This window comes from Pogona vitticeps, chromosome 3 (genome assembly GCF_051106095.1).
Source record: "Pogona vitticeps strain Pit_001003342236 chromosome 3, PviZW2.1, whole genome shotgun sequence".
Lineage (NCBI taxonomy): Eukaryota > Metazoa > Chordata > Lepidosauria > Squamata > Agamidae > Pogona > Pogona vitticeps.
Window position 1 is genome coordinate 249,125,281 of NC_135785.1, and position 18,454 is coordinate 249,143,734.

Consider the following 18,454-nt stretch of genomic DNA (forward strand, 5'->3'; position numbering starts at 1 on the left):
TTTCTGTCCCCCCCCCCTTCTGGGTTTTCAGCAGGGGGCTGCTACAACAGAGGTGGAAATTTCCCTCTATCACAGCAACAGGTATGGTAGAAGTTTAGCTCCAAGAAATTCCTAATAAAAATCAGAAATGTTTTAGTTCCCTAAACTCAAGAAGTGACAAGGTCACTATTATGTTGGGTAATGGTGACCTTGTCCATTCAAACCACAAAACAATGTGCAGTGGTGCCTCGCTTAACGATTGCCTCGTTTACTGATGTTCTCGCTTAACGATGGTTTTTTTAAAAAGAATTCTATGCATCATTTAACGATGTTTCCTATGGGTGATTTTCGCTTAGCAATTTCGGGACCATGCTTCGCATAGCGAATTCATTTTTAGGTCCCCTGTATCGCTTAACGTTTTTTCAATTTTAAAAGTATCTTAAAATGTTCAAAAATGTTTTAAATGCTTGGAATCGTTAGTGCACCTTCTAAAACGTGTGCAAACTTAATTTGGCTTTGATCTGACTTTTCGTTAATTTTTGGTGAATTTTTTTCTCCCCGATAGGAAACAATGGAGCTGTCAAAAGTTGGGCTCCATTGTTTCCTATGGGGGAGAAAAGTATTCATACAAAATTAACGAAGACTCAGAACAAAGCCAAACTAAGTTTGCACACGATAAAGAAGGTGCCCTAACGAACCCAAGCATTTAAAACAGTTGCTGACTTTTCGTTAATTTCTTGTGAATTTTTTCCTCCCCCATAGGAAACAATGGAGCCCAACTTTTGACAGCTCCATTGTTTCCTATGGGGGAGAAAGAAATTCACAATAAATTAATGAAGTCTCAGAAACTGTTTTAAATGCTTGGATTCGTTAGAGCACCTTGCAAAACCTGTGCAAACTTAGTTTGGTTTCGTTCTGAGTCTTCATTAATTTTTTGTGAATTTATTTCTCCCCCATAGGAAAGCATGGAGCTGTCAAATTTTGACAGCTGTCAAAAGTTGGTGGGGGAAAAAATTCAGCAAAAATTAACGAAAAGTCAGATCAAAGCCAAATTAAGTTTGCACCTGTTTTAGAAGGTGCACTAACGATTCCAAGCATTTAAAACAGTTTTTGAACCTTTTAAGACACACTTAAATTTGCAAAAATGGACATCACAAAACCATTGAAATGCATTGAATAGGCTTCAATGCATTCCAATGGAGGAAACATTGTATCGCTTAACGATGTTTCCTATGGGTTTTTTCGCTTAAGGACAGCAATCCGTGCCTATTGGAACGGATTAACCGGTTTTCAATGCATCTCTATGGGAAAACACGTTTCGCTTAACGATGTTTTCCCATAGTGATGGGTTTTTTGGAACCAATTAACAGCGTTAAGCGAGGCACCACTGTATTCATTCAGCATTTGCCAAGAAGTCGCAGTTTCTTCTCTGCTTGGATTTTCATAAACATGAAATACAGCATCCGAAGATCACTGAGTGAATCATTAAGGGAAATGATGAGAATTCCACAATTGTATTCGATGACAGACTTACCAGGCGTCTCCTTTCTTCTTCTACAGCAATCAACAACCTGGCAAATTCCTTCAATGACTGGGCTACAAAAATATAAAAAGAAAGGAAATACTGTATTATTTTTATGTCACAAAGCCATGCTAGAAGTCACAATGGTCTGAATGCTTTAGAACAAGAGTAGGAATATTCTCAGCAAAATATTATCTACAACCACGGCCACAATCTTTCCAGAAAGCGAAATATCACAACTAGAAACCATCAGGAGAATCACCAAATATTGAACCCAAATGTTGTTTTTTAGGAGGCTATGCTGAGGACATGGTGGCACTGTGGGTTAAACCGCAGAAGCCTCTGTGCTGCAAGGACAGCAGATCAGCCATCGTAAGATCGAATCCACGCGACGGAGTGAGCTCCCGTCGCTTGTTCCAGCTCCTGCCAACGTAGCAGTTCGAAAGCATGTAAATGCGAGCAGATGAATAGGGACCACCTCAGTGGAAAGGTAATGGTATTCTGTGTCTAGTTGCACTGGCCATGAAATCATGGAAACTGTCTACGGACAAATGCAGGCTCTACGATTTGGAGACAGGGATGAGCACCATGCCCTAGAGTCGGAAACAACTGGACTAGATGTCAAAGGGAACCTTTAGCTATGCTGAGGAACATCGTCACACCTACCCCTCAAAATTTTGCTATAGAAAAAAATATATAATTCTTTGTGGTTATTCACCACCTCCCTACAGGGCTATACCTCCTCTTTATTAGGAAGCACAGATCAAGAGCCAGGATTTTGCTCTGGAGTGTCTGTCTTTCTACTAAACACTTCAACATTTTATGTAAGGGGAATAAAGGGTATGTCACAGGATGAATGGGGGCTAGTTGTCCTTTGAGATATTCCCGGTCTGCTATTTCCAACATAGAATGGACGTGGTGGCACTATGGGTTAAACCGCAGAAGCCGCTGTGCTGCAAGGTCAGAAGACCAGCAGTCGTAAGATTGAATCCACATGATGGAGTGAGCGCCCATCGCTTGTCCCAGCTCCTGCCAACCTAGCAGTTCAAAAGCATGTAAATGTAAGTAGATAGATACCACCACGGTGGGAAAGTAACGGCATTCCATGTCTAGTCACGCTGGCCACATGACCACAGAAACTGTCTAAGGACAAATGCTGGCTCTACGGCTTGGAGATGGGGATGAGCACTGTGCCCCTAGAGTCAGACACGACTGGACTAAATGTCAAGGGGAACCTTTACTTTTACCTATTTCCAACATCCCTCATATTGGGCTACGACAGCTAAGATGAAGAGAGTTCTAGTCTAATAGCATCACAAAGTATATATTCCCCACCCCTCTGGAAGGAGAGACAATTTTCCATGGTTTTCCTCTGTACAAACAATGCAGATTCCAGGGAGGGAGGGAGGGAGGGAGGGAGGAAGGAAGGAAGGAAGGAAGGAAGGAAGGAAGGAAACCTACTCTCACTAAAATTCTTTCGGCTGTTGTTATTTCTCTGTGTATTCATTTTTGAGTACTGACAAGACAAAGTACCCAGGGAGAGGAACGCAGTTTCTTTTCCAGTGGAAGATGTCGTATTCTGTCCAGAAAAATATCACTTTTATTATTTCTCTAAAATGTACAATCATATGTCCTTCTAATCAACAGCTACTCTTCTATGCAATGAAGGGTAAGACCACATTGCATTAAGCCACTGCTTCTGTACCCAGTGTAAGCCACTGCTTCTGTACCAGAATTCTGGAGAATTCAGGCTTATGGTGAGTAAGCTACATGCTGCTCCACACAGTCCATATAGTTCTACTTCTCCTCCCAGTGGGATTGGTTAAACTATCCAGAAATAAGAAGCATGATATGTCATCCATTCAGAGTTCCAGACTATTGTTCTTACTGGGGTTTTTCCCCCCTTGGTTCTTGGCATATGAATTATATCTTGGAAATGGAGCAACAAACCAGTACAACATGCCCTCCTTGTTACAATATGCTAAACTTCTAATTTCTGCTTGTTTCAGCCACTCCAGTGGAAGGTAGAGAGAAGCATAAGCAAACAGACTGCATGCACTAATACACAGAACATTCACATTGAGTCATAATTGTAGCTTATCCCTGTGTAGAGGCAGAGTCAATGGTAGGCTGGCAACTTACAGAAGTTCAGTGTGGTACAGAATGACACAGCCCAGGACTGATTTAATATCTTGATTAAGAATTTTACCTTGGATCCCCCACACAAAGGGTCTATCATTATTCCTCAAGTGCTAAATCTACTCTGCCTTTTCCAGAAATAAAACAGAAGGTGAAACCTTTCCAAAAACATACTATATAATTGACAAGCCCAAGTAGGTATAGCAGATATAGAATGGCAAGGTCCAAGGAGGAAGGAATAAGAATGGGTTATTCATTTCCCATTTTGCAACGAACTGCCAATGCGAAAGAACAAGAATATTTTTTACAAAAAAACCAGAGAATAAGCAAAACAAAACAGCAGTGGAAGGAGAGATACAACACTGGAAGGAGAGATACAAAAGACAACAGACACTTATAACAGAAGATAATTTTAAAAGGTTAAGAATTACATCTGTAAAGTAAACAGTTACATCTGTAAAAAGCAGCCTGCTCTTTCAAGGTTCATCCTATGAGCCTACACAGTACAACCAGAACAGACTAGTGTTAACAGAATAAATCCAAAGGGCTTATATAATTGTTGACCTGCAATTCAGAAAATGGTTCACTGGCTGAAACCCTGTATGTTATGGCAATACGCCCCTGGATGTCAGTTTATAAATAAAACCTGAGAGAACAACATTGTTCCTGTATGCATCTGGTTCTCAGCAGCACAGAGACAGTTTGCTTGCAATTGTTATATCAGCCACTTAACATATATGCATATCCAGGAAAGGACTGAATTACTAAATAGGGGCACCTAACTTAGATCAAAGCGGGAACCCCAATACAAATTAGCAATACAAATCATCTTTTTCTTGGGGACTGAAAATCGATGATTTGGGCCACAAGTCTTCCAACGTTTTCAAACCAAACCATCTCAGTCTACAAGACCACCCTTTAAATATATACTGTTATTTATAGTAACTGCCCAGAGTGGCCTTGGCTGCAAGATGGATGGTATATAAAAGGAAGGAAGGAAGGAAATTAATTAATTAATTAATTAATTAATAAAGGTCCATGACTTTTTAAATTAAGCAATATTTTATAGGTATTAAAAGCCATATGGACAGAGAAAGAGCTGCAAGCTCACATGGAATAGGCTGGAAAATACTGTCTGTTGGATGAATAGGGGCCAAGAAAATTAATTACTGTACGCTGGAATCTCCTGCTTGGAGACTGATAGATACACAAACATCCTTCTTACATATCCACGCATGTTTGTACATATACATACAACACACCCAAAGAAGGAAGCATACTTCATCATGGATCCCCAACCTCTCCTTCTGCTGTATCCCATTCCATCCCCATTTCTCTTTCTTTTCTGGGCTTTATCTTGCAGATGCTTTAAAAGAACCATCCTTAAGCCAAATCCAAAATGGTCAACTCTCCAACTCTTCCAAATTTCATACAGGCCAAATGAAGAAAAGAGTGAATGTCATTTTCTGGTGTTGGTCTGCACTCAGCTGCTTGAATCAGTTGCACACATGTTTGGGACTGGTTCCTGCCCCCCCCCCCCCGCAAGTTCTGTGACATCGCTATTAGGAAGGTCAGTACAGAAGCTGGCATGCCCATCTGGAAACCTTCATCAAGCAGACAGGAATCAGCAATACTTTCAAATTCACTCTCATTCTGCAAATCCAATTTCGCAGAATTGCATTTCTAGAGCAGCAGTTCTTCACCAGCTTCTCAAAAGTTGTTCTAATATAATCACCACCAGTAAACAAACCACAACAGCCATCTCCTGCGTACTTCTTTTTCCTGCCAGTAGAAGTTGATATAAAATTATCATGGACATGGGATTATCTCGAACACGCAATTCATGCAGGACCAACTTTTTACATTTCAAATTGGAAGGCACAGACAATCCTATTCATTTGTGGCAAAGATGGCAAAGAACATACTGTTTGAATTTTCATTTATAGTCAGAGAAGCACTCTGTAAAACAGTTGAGCTTCTTGTAAAGTCAGCAAAACAAACTGCTTCCAGATTATCTCACGCTAGAAACTAGTCAGTTTTAACCACAACACGCTCTGTAACTAGACACACAAATTGCAATTTCACTAGTAGTTATTCTTCACCACTTTCTGGTGCGGAGCAGCGTGCTTCAAAACCACTTCTTTAATAAAACAACATCCACAGATGATGCCATAAATAAAAACTAGTACACTACATTCTTCCTCAGTCTTTCCATGTTTCAGGATGTCTCGCCGATACATTTTCGAGTGCTGTGAGACTGACTACTAAGCACAGATTTAGGAATCTTGGCCTGTTAGGCCTCTATACAAGTGGTACCCAATCTTGGGTTCCAAGATGTCCTTGGACTATAATTCCCAGAAACCCTGGCCAGCACTAATGGTGATGCTTTCTAGGAGTTTTAGTGCAAGAATATCTGCAGACCCAAGGTTGAGAACCACTGTTATAGACACTTACTGTATATAAAAAGATACACAAATAAATTCATCCTCATAGAAAAATAAATGTTTACAGCTATTAAAATACTGCAAAATTACATACTGTATTTGCAAATTATTTTTCATGAATCCCTATGACACTTTTTCAAGGTATGCATAGCCAACACAACCAGTGGAAAAGGTTTCTGGGAGTTGCAGTCCAAGAACATCTGGGGACCCAAGGTTGGAAACTACTGCTTTGTAGGATACATTCACTACATGTTCCAGAATAGTTTTCAAACTTTCCATAAAGTACCTGGTTAGCCTATATGAAACACATGGGGAGTGTTTCGTATATATGAACTAAGACAGAATTCCAGGTGCCATTTTCTGTGCTTCATATCTTGTCAAAGCATGTAGGAACAAGACCTTGTAAATGTTACTTTTGGGGGGGGCAGCATCATCCATAATTCCTTAGCCAGCATAGCTCTTCCAAGCATTTCACTCCTGATGCAAGAATTCTTCTATTAAAAAAACCAGCACATACCCACACCCAAATATTTTCCAGAAGCAACATAGGACTTGGCTTATTCTAGCAGTTATTTCTAGCAAATAAGAAGCGAAGAGGCAGAGGAAATTTAGACACTGTTATGGGGTGCTTGTTTTAAATATCTGAGTGACCTAAAACTATAAGTCAATCACCTCCGATTGAACTTTAGGAAAAGTCTGGTGGGGAGTTATCAGTGTGGGGGCCCAGATGATCAACTGACCACATTCTGGTGGCTACAATTCTTGCAAATATCGTATTTTACATTTCAGCTGGCTTCCCTACACCTCCACGATGAGTCACAAAACCCTGCTTTGGAGAGCTTGATAAACCCTTTTCAGCAGGTGCCATAGTGGACTGCAGTAAAGGAGGAAGCAAGTTCAGTTCTAGTGGCTCAAGATGCACAACTGATTTTCCCCAATGATTAGGGTTGCCAGATGCATGGGTACCAAAAGGAGGACATAGAAAGACAAAAGAGAGGACAGAGGAGGACGTATTGAATGTTTCATTTGACTTGTTCCGGATTATACAAAAAAACCCAACATTATTTAAACAGCCAATTGTACAATTATTACCTTTATAATCTTTATTAATTACACGACATATTTCTCGGAAGAGCCAACTTTTTGCAGATCTTCATTAGCAATCATATATGCATAAAACTGTTCACAGCTAATATTCCTCAAATTGTACTTCTGGGCTCCAAGTGGGCTGGGTGGGCATGGCAAATCGCTGAACAGCTGCAGTGGTGGCAGGAGGGGCGAGGGGTGCACTCCGGGACTGGTGGCAGATAACGGGGGGCAGGTGGGTGGGGCAGCGAAAGACAAGGGGGTCCTTCCAACTCTCCCCCTCCCATTCAAAATTATAAGATAGAATATACAAAAACCAGACATTTTAAAGGTTTTTATCTTTGCCTGCCGGACGGAGGACATTTGCTTCTTATCTGGACACCTTACCAATGAATGAAAGGCTAAATTAGACCAAACCAAAAAGTCATTTATTCTCTTTCTGGCAGGAGTGAACCTTAAAGAAGGAAGAACCAACAGCTCATGAATTGCCAAGCAAAGTGTTTCCAGGAGAAGCCAACCAATACAGTCAAATGTCTAGGAGACAATATGGTCAAAGGGTCTAGGAATCAAGTCTTATGAGGGACAGTTGAGAAAGTTGGGCATGTTTAAGGAGAAGACTGGAGGCTTATATACCGTAAGTAGCCATCCACAAATACCTGGACTGTCAGATGAAATATGATTGTTTTATGCAGCTCCAGAGAGCAAGACCCAAACTGATGGATTGAATCATAAAAAGATTTCAACTAAACATCAGTAAGGACATCCTGACAGTGAGATCCGTTCAATAATAGGGTGGGCTACTTCAGACTTCCCTTTGCGATGTTCAAATAGGCTGAACAGCCATTTGTCAGAAGTGCTTTAGCCGTATCAGCAGAGGATTGAACACGCCCAGGGTCCCTTCCAGTTTTATAGTTCAATAAGTCTAAACAGCAGTCCAGATAAAGGATATTCACTGAAACACAGGGAACTGATTTACCAGCTCAATATGATGTGCAGTGACTGGTAGTTCCTTTCTAGGATTTCCAACAGGTATTCTATTTCATACCTTTCCCAGCCCTGCCTGGAGATGCTGAGGCCTACATGCAAAGCCAGGTGGCCCTCTGCTGAGCTAATGGACTCTCCACCAAGGAGAAATTGCCACCTTAAGTTAATTTATTGCAGATGATTCTGGTAAAGGTATAAACAGAGAGGATGGAAAAGTTATTCTGGGGGATGACTCCAAGAATCCTGCTGCCAGGAAAAATTGGGAGTGATCATCCACCCCAAAGTAACTTTTCCAAGAAAGACTATATGTACACTATATACATTCCAGAATATGTAAGAATACTTATTATACTGTTGAGATGGATTGCTTTGATAAATACTGTACAATGAAGCTGATTTATAAATAACAATGCCACCATTACATAGACTGAACTCCAGTTGTAAGTCACAACTAGAATAGGTCAACTGAATCAGTGAGAATCAGTGGTCCACATGCCTACTCTAGTTGCAACTTACTCCTGGATTTTAGCCTTTGTAAAACACAGGCTGAAATCCTGTTTCATAATTTATACTGCATAAGATTGATGACATCATCAGCTGCAGTGATTCCCCCCCCCCCATAGAAATAAAAGAAATTCAATCATCTTCAAAGGCCAAATAGGATCCCTTTTGTCATGGGGAAGCTGTGGAGAGTCATGGGATGGGGTTATGGTCTTTAATTTTCAAAAATCACAGCTAATAGGATGATTTTACCTACAGTGACAATTTTCCAAAATTGAATATTTTTCCTTTGTTCCACAGCCCCAAAAGCATCTCCAAAGAGATCCCACAAGAGCCACAGGACCTTGAAGGAGAATCAGTGTTGTTGTTTTTTTAATTTATGAAAAATGGCCACTAATGACGATGTCATCAGCCTTATCTTGTCTCATACTCTGAACAGGATTTCAGACAAAGTACGTATGATAAGAAGCCCTTATCTCTGTTCAGGTTTCTGGAAACAGACTAGAACTGTGGTTTGTTTAGAAGACAACCCTTTCTGTCTCTTTTTCCACCGGTGCGGAAAGCGGAGATGAAGCATGAGAGCTTGAGGTTCATCATGACTGATACATAACAGTGGAAAACTAAAGTCAAAGCATAACTCTTCCTTGTAAGTTCTACAATGGGTATATTTGTCTTCAAAGCCATGGGAAAAAAATAAAGATAGATTGTGAAAGAGACATACAGAAATGAAAAGCCTGGTAGGTTTTAAATTCTGTGAATACTTTTACAGCCTCATTTCTATAGATATATGCTGTTTTTAAAATCAAACATATCACCACATTTACCACTATAATAGAAAGGCTGTTTCAAACCAGCTTTAAGGTATAAAAACGACTGATTTCTCTTTGTTTTTATGTTTGATGGTTTCTTTCATCAAAGTTAAAACAGGTTTACAGCTGTTTTCTCTGGAGCCTTCCCAAATCTAGAAAAAGCTTCCAACAGCCTGAATTGCCAACAAAATTGCAAGCTTTTTATTCTTTCATCAAAAAAAGAGCCCTAATTCGTCTTCACTAGAAAAAACAATATGACTCTAATTGCCTAATATCAATGAAAATTTACAAGTTATGCTCATAGTAAGGTTTCTGGTGTCTATTAATAAGTAATATCAAGGTCTGCTCCATCATCAGAAATACATATAAAATATGACCAGACACACTGTCTACTTCAGGATATTTTAAGATCAGTCATATATACTCTACTCTATTTCTAGAAGAAAAAGAAAAATATGTTCTTTCTGTTTTAAGCCATTTCCTGATATACCTCCTTAACAGACTTTAAAATAAGACTAACATGACGGATTGTATTTCAGACCTTAGCCATTTTGTCATGAACGTATATGTAAAATTCCTTCTCTTGACATATTTTCTAACTAGGATATATATAGAGAAACCACAACAGTTACTTCAGGAGGTCACAAATCAGCTGTGTTTTATTGTCGCCATCTAGATTTTGAGTTCATCACTTAAATACATCAAAAACAAGTTTTGAATTCGAAAGACATTTGAAAATTCCACTGAAATATTTGAGTCTCTTTTGACAGTTTAACAGTATGAAAATACTACACCTAATTAATTCCTACATTTCATATTTTACTTGTCAGTCACTGGTTCATTGTTTATCTTTTAAATTCATTAATATTGATTTGCTTAAGCTATAATTAGCAATCTTGGTCAAGGGCACAAATATTTCATTAAACAAAATTAAATATATTAGTTTATCAAGTAACTATTATAAGGCCAACATAATATTCAGTATTTACATAAGCAGAACTGTAGCTGTGGAATTTGCCAAGGTGATCTGATGAGGTGCTGGTCATGTATCTGCTCATGCATGAACACCAGCACCCTCTCCGATCACCACACCAGTTTCTGTAGCTAAATCTTTGCATTCACATAAATAGTGAACAGGAAACTGCTCTTAATGTCTGAGGCAAACATACCCTAAACTGAGCTTTATAGGCATACCACAGCCTCCCAGCTAAGACTCTCCCCAAATCCTATAAGGCTTCTGTTTGATTTGATCATCTTCTGCATGCATGGAGCTTTCTTCATATCCACTGAAGACGCAAGTGGGAAAACCTATGTGTCCAGAGAAGCGACTGAAAAATCAACGCAATTCCAGAGTGGGGAAAATTAATTTTAAAGTTTCATAAAATCACCAATTCGAGCCAATATTAATAATGCTACATAAGATATTTCTTGGTTTCATATTGTGGCTTGATGTAATGATGTAAATCCTTGTTTTATATTCACAAGATACTATGTCCCATCCTTTCTTTATTCATATCAGAACACTGCACAATTTTAAATTATATGGACATAGAAGAAATATAGGTAATGTAAGATCGACAGCTTTGTCCCTGTGGTACTCCACAGCAGAATATGTTAGTCTTAGTGATATAAATCAATACATGACAAACAAGTGAATGCAGCTCTTAATGACTCATGCAGGATTATTACTAGCTGTCTGAAAGCTGAAATCCCATTGAAAAAAAGTTTATTATTTGGCTGCCCCTCCAGACGTATGTTGAGAAGAGACAGCAAAAAAAATGAACAAAATAAATAATACAGCAGCAAACCCATCTACTTTATGGACAACAACCCCCTAGACAACAGCTAAAATCAAGGAAAAGTTTGCTGCACACAACTCAAGCTCTAAATACTAAACCAGAAGAGGTACCGTTAGGCTAAACTTACACAGAACAAAAACAACACACCTTGATGAATGCATGGATACTGAAGAGGGTCTCTTACCAGGACAAGACTCGAGCTGAACCATCTGAATGTCACTTAATAGACTTTGAATTCAAGTAGGACGATCAAAGAACAACCAGATAAAATGGGGCTACTTCAATACGGGACAAATTTTCTGGGACTGTGAAGAAACCCAATCAATGCGACATTTATGTGCATCCAATTTATGACCCACCAGGTGTCTAAGAGACAATAAGGAAATGCTACATTCTTCTCCTTTGAAAAAGAAAAAGGAATGTGAAGGTGCTCTTGATATCACTGTTCTCACAGTGGTAAGAACAGCACTCAGAGCAAACGACTGTACCCAGCTTTATTGTTCAAAACTGCACAATATGCATAAAACTAGAACTCCTTGGTGACATGCACTTATGAATCAATGGATGCTTTGCCTGCTTTGTTCTTGGAAATCAATTGTTCTGTGCTTGTTGTGCACTTCGCTTTTCAGGGAGAAAAGATACTACTTAAACACGTAGAGATATAAACTGTCTATCATGGGAATCTTAATGAGAGGGCAAAGAATCTCCTTGTCTCACTTTTGGGTGCCAGAGAAGAATCTCACAGGGCTTTTAAATTCCTCCTGAAACAATCAAAGATGAAGGATTAGGCAAATATACTTTTCATCCACACTTTGGCTAAGTTATAATTCCCCAGGTTCAACCAACTACAAAAGGTTAGTTTTTTAAAAAAAACCACCCAGGATAGAAGCCCCAAAAGACATACATAAACATATCTATCTATCTATCTATCTATCTATCTATCTATCTATCTATCTATCTATCTATCTATCTATCTATCTATCTATCTATCTATCTATCTATCTATCTATCTGTCTGTCTGTCTGTCTGTCTGTCTGTCTGTCTGTCTGTCTGTCTGTCTGTCTGTCTGTCTAGATATATATGACATATATATAAGAAATTGTCATCTATAGCAGAGGTCATCAATCCCCGGTCCACGGCCTGGTGCCAGTCCGTGGCCTGAGTTGGACCAGGCTGCGGAGACAGACCTCCTCCACGTACGCACTCCCTCCCCATAGCTGCTTTGCGCGCGCACACACGCATGCCAGCACCGGCATGAGCGCTCCCCCACCCCGTCGTGCATGCGCCTGAGTGCCTGCGCAAAGGTGTGTGTGTGTGAGGGCGTGCAGGTGCTACTGCACATGCGCAAAGGGGTGGGACTGGCACTGGCGCACATGCACGCACTCTCCCACCACTTTGTGAATGCACTTGAGAGCGCATGAGCATGAGGGGGTGCCCCGCCTTCCTCAGAGGCTTAGCCGGTCCACGGTACAGCAACCCTCCTACTCATGTTTGATAGACAGGATCAAGAACTCATAATGGGAAAACACATCTAAGTAAGTAGGTTCTGACAGGAATACGAGATCATCCAGAGTAGGCTTCATGGATGATATCATGATAGCAAAACGCAGAGGTAATTTAAAAAGTGGATGTATCTGAGTGAGATTTTTGTAGAATATGCTGATGGAAATTCAGAAAACAAACTACCTTGTACTTCTCAAACTACTTTAGACACAATGGGGATTTTTAAAACCTCTTTAATATAAAGCAAAAAATTCCACCGGACATGCTCAGTCCCCTGGCTATGCATAATATAGAAAGCAGAACTGCAGCCGCCGTAATTTGATATCAATGTAAGTGATTCAGTTATGATTGTTTATCAACCTTAAAAGGATAGAATTTTTTTTAAAAATACCCTCCAGTTTTTCAATGTGTGATATTGTGCTTCTATAGCCACAATTTAAAACACCAGGAAAAGGTTCAATATTTCTGTATGATATTGTACATGTGTTGACAGCAGGAAAAGGAATGTCAAGCTTTACATAGCAAAGGGGAGCCTTAATGTCGACACCACCAATGGCATTAGTCAAGATGGTTTGCAGCAGCCATTCTCAGTGGGGCCCATTTGGCCCCCTAGGGCAGTGGTGGCGAACCTTTTTGGGCTTGCGTGCCCAAACAGGAAAAAAAGGGCAGGTGGTGTGTCGTGGTGGCGGCACCAGAAGTGGCGGAACCAGAAGTGACAGCGGAAGGGAGAATCCCGGCACGGAGGTGCCTTGAGACCCCACTCCGGATCCGCTGCCAGAACCAGCTACTCCGGATCCACCTGCTGAAGTGCCAGCACCATGGATGCAGCCACCTTCTCAGTTTTGGCTGCACAAGGGGAAATAGCAATCTGGTGACTTATGGCTCACGTGCCGGCAGAAAGGGCTCCGTGTGCCGGCTGTGGCACGCGTGCCATAGGTTCGCCATCACTGCCCTAGGGGACCCTGGTGCATTTGAAAGGGGCCACAGACTGAAAAACGAGAGAAAAGGAGCCCTCCTTCATATGTTCATGTTGTATCCTTGTTTGACAGGGAGCCCTGGAACCTGAGAAGAGCTTCTAAAAGAAAGAAAGAAAGAAAGAAAGAAAGAAAGGAAGGAAGGAAGGAAGGGAGGGAAGGGAAGGGAAGGGAAGGGAAGGGAAGGGAAGGGAAGGAAAGGAAAGGAAAGGAAAGGAAAGGAAAGGAAAGGAAAGGAAAGGAAAGGAAAGGAAAGAAAAGAAAAGAAAAGAAAAGAAAAGAAAAGAAAAGAAAAAAGGTGAAAATAGCTGGTCTACAGGATACCATCTTCCTCTCACTACCTATTCACACTTGTTGAGAAAGAGCCCCAACAATTCTTTATGTTTGGGTGAGAAGTGGTTAACTGATGAAAAAAGGAGAGAGATTCTAAGATTTTCCCTGGGTTGCTGTCACTCTAGGAATGGTAGTGGTCACAAGTAATTAGCCGCCTAGAGTGGTCCTCACCCGACCAGATAGGCGGGATATAAATAAAATAAATAGAATAAATAATAAATAATAATTTGGTGCTGAACCAAAGTCCTGTTTCAAAGTTATAATTCTTTGGGCTGCCACCATTTTTAAGACTGTCTTGTAGAACGTTGATTTACCATGCAGTTATATTAAGGCGGAGTGGATTAACATTAACTCAGGACAACTTGATATGCCGTTATGTTAACACGGCAGACACAGCAGGTTTTGTAAAACTCTTTATACAAGTGTGTTAGAACAAATTTTATGAGTTCAGTTCCAACAGGATTTGTCTGTCTGTACATTACACTATGGCTGACATGCTCCACTGTAAACCAAGGACAGTTAGCTTTGAACACAAAGATAACTTGTATTTCCAGATCAGCTCTCGTCCCCAATCTCAGCCTTCTAGGGAAAACCTCACACTCAAGGGACTGGGCCACATTCCTTATTTCGTTCACCCGTTCATGACTCTGCCAGATTAACCTGCAAATTGCAGAATACAACAATGAACTATTGTGTCCATATATAGCATGTCTGGCCTCCCCAGCAGATGTTTTTCCCATGGTTCTTCATGGAGAATGCAACCTTTAAAATGAATGTTTTCATGTTTAAATAACCGTGATTATAGGATTCAGTTTGTTTATTTGTACTACATTCCAACTTCATTTTAAACCCAGTTCCTTTAAAAAAAGAATTTAAGTTTCAATTTAATTACAGGGTGTTTTTTTTAAAAAATGCTTTTAATTTTAAACTCATATCATTTTATTATTCCTTGTCTCGCACACTGAATGAATAAGCCTCTTTTTTTATTTGCCCATAGCAGTTTTGCCCATAGTAGCTGGTGCAATGTTACATTATATTCCTCTTTAACAAAGACGGTGTTTATCATAATCTTAGAACTGCAGAGCTGAAAGCCACCCTATGAATCATTGATTCCAACTCCTGTCAAGGAGGCACAGTGAGGAATCAAATTCCCAGCCTCTGGCTCTGCAGTCAAAGAGCTAAAGCCACTGAGCTATCCAGCAGTTTAGCTTAAGGACTGGACAAATCATGAGAGGTCAAGACTACACAGAGAAGACAACAACATCAGGAAAAATCCGAGGCAAAAAAACAAAACAAAACAGGGAGATCTAAAATGAGATAGACTGACTCAAGAAAATAGCCATAGTCCTTAATCTGAAACTTACTGTTAATGATAAGACCTCTGAGAGGTCAATAATTTATAGGGTCACAATAAGTCAGAAACACAACTTGATGGAACATGGTAATAATACCATGTTTCCCTGAAAATAAGCCCTAACCTGAAAATAAGCCCTAGTGTGATTTTTCAGGATGCTCGAAATATAAGCCCTACCCAAAAAATAAGCCCTAGTTAAGTGAAACTCTGCCCTCCCCCATTGCGCAGCATCCAGAAGAAGATGACATGGCTGTAAAATAAAACATCCTCTGAAAATAAGCCCTCATGCATTTTTGGAGCAAAAAATTAATATAAGACCCTATCTTATTTTTGGGGAAACACGGTAGTATCATCAATGTGGGATGGATAAGACTCTGCCTGAGAAGTACATTTGTCCAACACCAACACAAGGATGTACAGAAGAAGGTGCGGGGAATTACACATCCTGAAAACAGTCCAGTTCATAGATAACACCTATCTCTAAAGACTCTCCACAGTCATGGATAACACGGCAACTTTGCTGTAGCAATGATTATGCTGTCACAGTGTCTCAAGATCTACTTTCTGAGTTCTATGCTGGAATCGATATTAATGCAGAATCTGCTGCTTACGGCCCCTACCTCTCTGCCCTTGGACTAGGCAAATAAGAGATGATCAAGGAAAATTAGACAACCATCCGTCTGATCTGCTTTGATTTAGATTCCTGCATTGAGCAAGGGGGTGGACTCAATGGTCTTATGATGCCCTACCGTCTCCACTATTCTATAGATTCTATGAAGCTTGGCTTATCCAATTATTATCAAGAAATGAGACAGAATGTTTAATGTAAGCCACCTAACTGAAAGTAAAGAATTAAAAATCCAAAAACAACCACAGAACCCCCTAGCACTAAATACGGAGGTGGAATAGGAAGAACCCTGAACCACAGGGTGAAACATTCTTATCCTTTTTTTTTTTTTTTTTACACAGAGCTGGCATATTGCACAAGTTCTATTTGCAGGAATTTCTTAGAAATCACAGCTCTCATTCTTACCGGGATCGCGTTCAAGACTGGTGTGAAGCATCTGCAAACACAGCAATGGACTGAATCCTGATTCAATAAGTGCAACAGTCCACTTTTAGGCACATCCTCCTTTCAGCTCTCATTAACTCTAACAAAAATCAGACTTGTCGAAATTAGAAGGTCTCCTGCAGACCATCCAGACACAACTGAAAGCGAAGCTGGTATTTCCTGTTTGCCAGGTGCAGCATTTTAGTGTTTATAAATACACTACATTTTTGCCATCATTTATTTTGGAGTAAATTAGATTTACTGTGTGTCGAATATCATCATTTACTTCAAAGGATGTCTTCATTATCAATCCAAGCTGCTGGCTCGTGATACTTTTTTGGAGCCTGAATTCAATAATTCTGACAGTGCATTTTGCCTCTTGGTTATAAAAGCCAACCTTCTATATGTGGTTTAGTATAATGAGAAAGAATCCAGATTGAACAAAAGACAAACTATTTCAGCAATGTTCTGTGCTGCAGTTGTTTCTGTAGACTTACCGTCCTTATTCATATACAGTACCTTCAAAATGTGTTGGGCTATAGCTCCCATCATTCCCAGCCCCAGCAGCTGAGGATGATGGTACTTATAGTCCAACACATGTGGAAGACAACAGATCAGGGCCAGTATCTTTAGTCATCTTCTGGGTTTTGGGTAGTGAAACTTTCCTTTCTTACTTCCTGAACAAGTGCCAATTAGATAACAGTTCATAACAAAATAGAAATAGTTGTAGCAAGTCTGTACTGTATTACTAACCACTTAGGGCTACAAGTGAGAAATCAGATCTCTACATCTCACTGCAACATGAGGATGAGTCACACACTCTTCTGGAGCACTAAATCATTACTCACTAATCTGGGAAGAGATTTACTATTTGTTGAATGGTAGAAATACAGTAACAGCATGCCTCCTGAATTACTTCTAGACAGACCCACTTCTGAACATCTGGAGGAAACTTGGGCACATTCAGAGCAGAGTGGATTTTATTTAAATCAAATTGAATTTTAAAAATCAGATCTTTTCCGGATTTAAATCAAACTGGGTTTTTTTTAATTCAGATCGTGATTTAAATCAATTTGATTTTTTTTAAAAAAAATCATTGATTTTAATCCACTTTTATTCAAAGCCGCACTAAATTTAAATCCAAGGAACAAGTGACAAAACCCGGATCTACCTGCAAAGCAGAGGGACGTAAGGAGGCTCCATGTTACACGTAGCAACAAATCTAGGTTGGCCTAATGTACACCTAAATGCATGCCCGCACAAATAAACTCAGGAGGAGCAGATAAGGAGACTCCCAACTCTAAACGTTTAACAAGCATAATGTCATGATCCATGTGTTTTCAAATAAACATTTATTATTTTACACAGTGCACCAAATGCACCGCGTGTATAGGAGAAGAGGCAGGAAAAGATTTAGATTTAACTATAATTGCTGGAGTGGCCATACCTGTTGGGGATTCTGGGAGCTGCAAAGTAAAAACTACAGCTTGCCAGGGTCTAGTGAAGAGGCTCAACATTAATGAGAGAGACCTATGAATATTCTAGCACAGTGGCTCCCAAACCTGGTTCCCCAGATGTTCTGGCCAGGATTTCTGGGAGAGGTAGTCCAAGAACATCTGGGGAACCAAGATTGGAAACCACTGTTCCAACACGTCCACAACCGACTTTCAAACAGATGTGTGGATAATGTGCAACCAGTTATGATAGTTTTCAAGTACACGAGGGAGGTGAGCACCATCCTATATGTAAAAAATTTCACCAGTGCAAACATTTCTGATGAGAGCCCTCCCAAATACAGTCTTTTCTATGTATGTATGCTGGGCTCCAACTTCTACTTTCACAGTTAACATGACCTATCACCTTTTTGGCCAAGAATCATACAGACTGTAGCCCAACACATCTAAAGTGGTAAAGATACCGTGAACACTATGTGAGATGGAACAAATGGCCTTTATTCTAGAGACAACGTCTATAAA

At 40.0% G+C, this 18,454-nt stretch overlaps 1 protein-coding gene across 1 annotated transcript in view; it reads right to left on the bottom strand.

The window, feature by feature from the left end:
• Window positions 1–18,454, bottom strand: part of ARHGAP42 (Rho GTPase activating protein 42) — a 189,913-nt gene that overhangs the window by 101,362 nt on the left and 70,097 nt on the right. Inside the window, exon 3 of the mRNA XM_072993618.2 lies at window positions 1,514–1,575. Coding sequence (XP_072849719.1) covers window positions 1,514–1,575 — 62 coding nt within the window. The remainder of the gene's footprint in view (window positions 1–1,513; window positions 1,576–18,454) is intronic.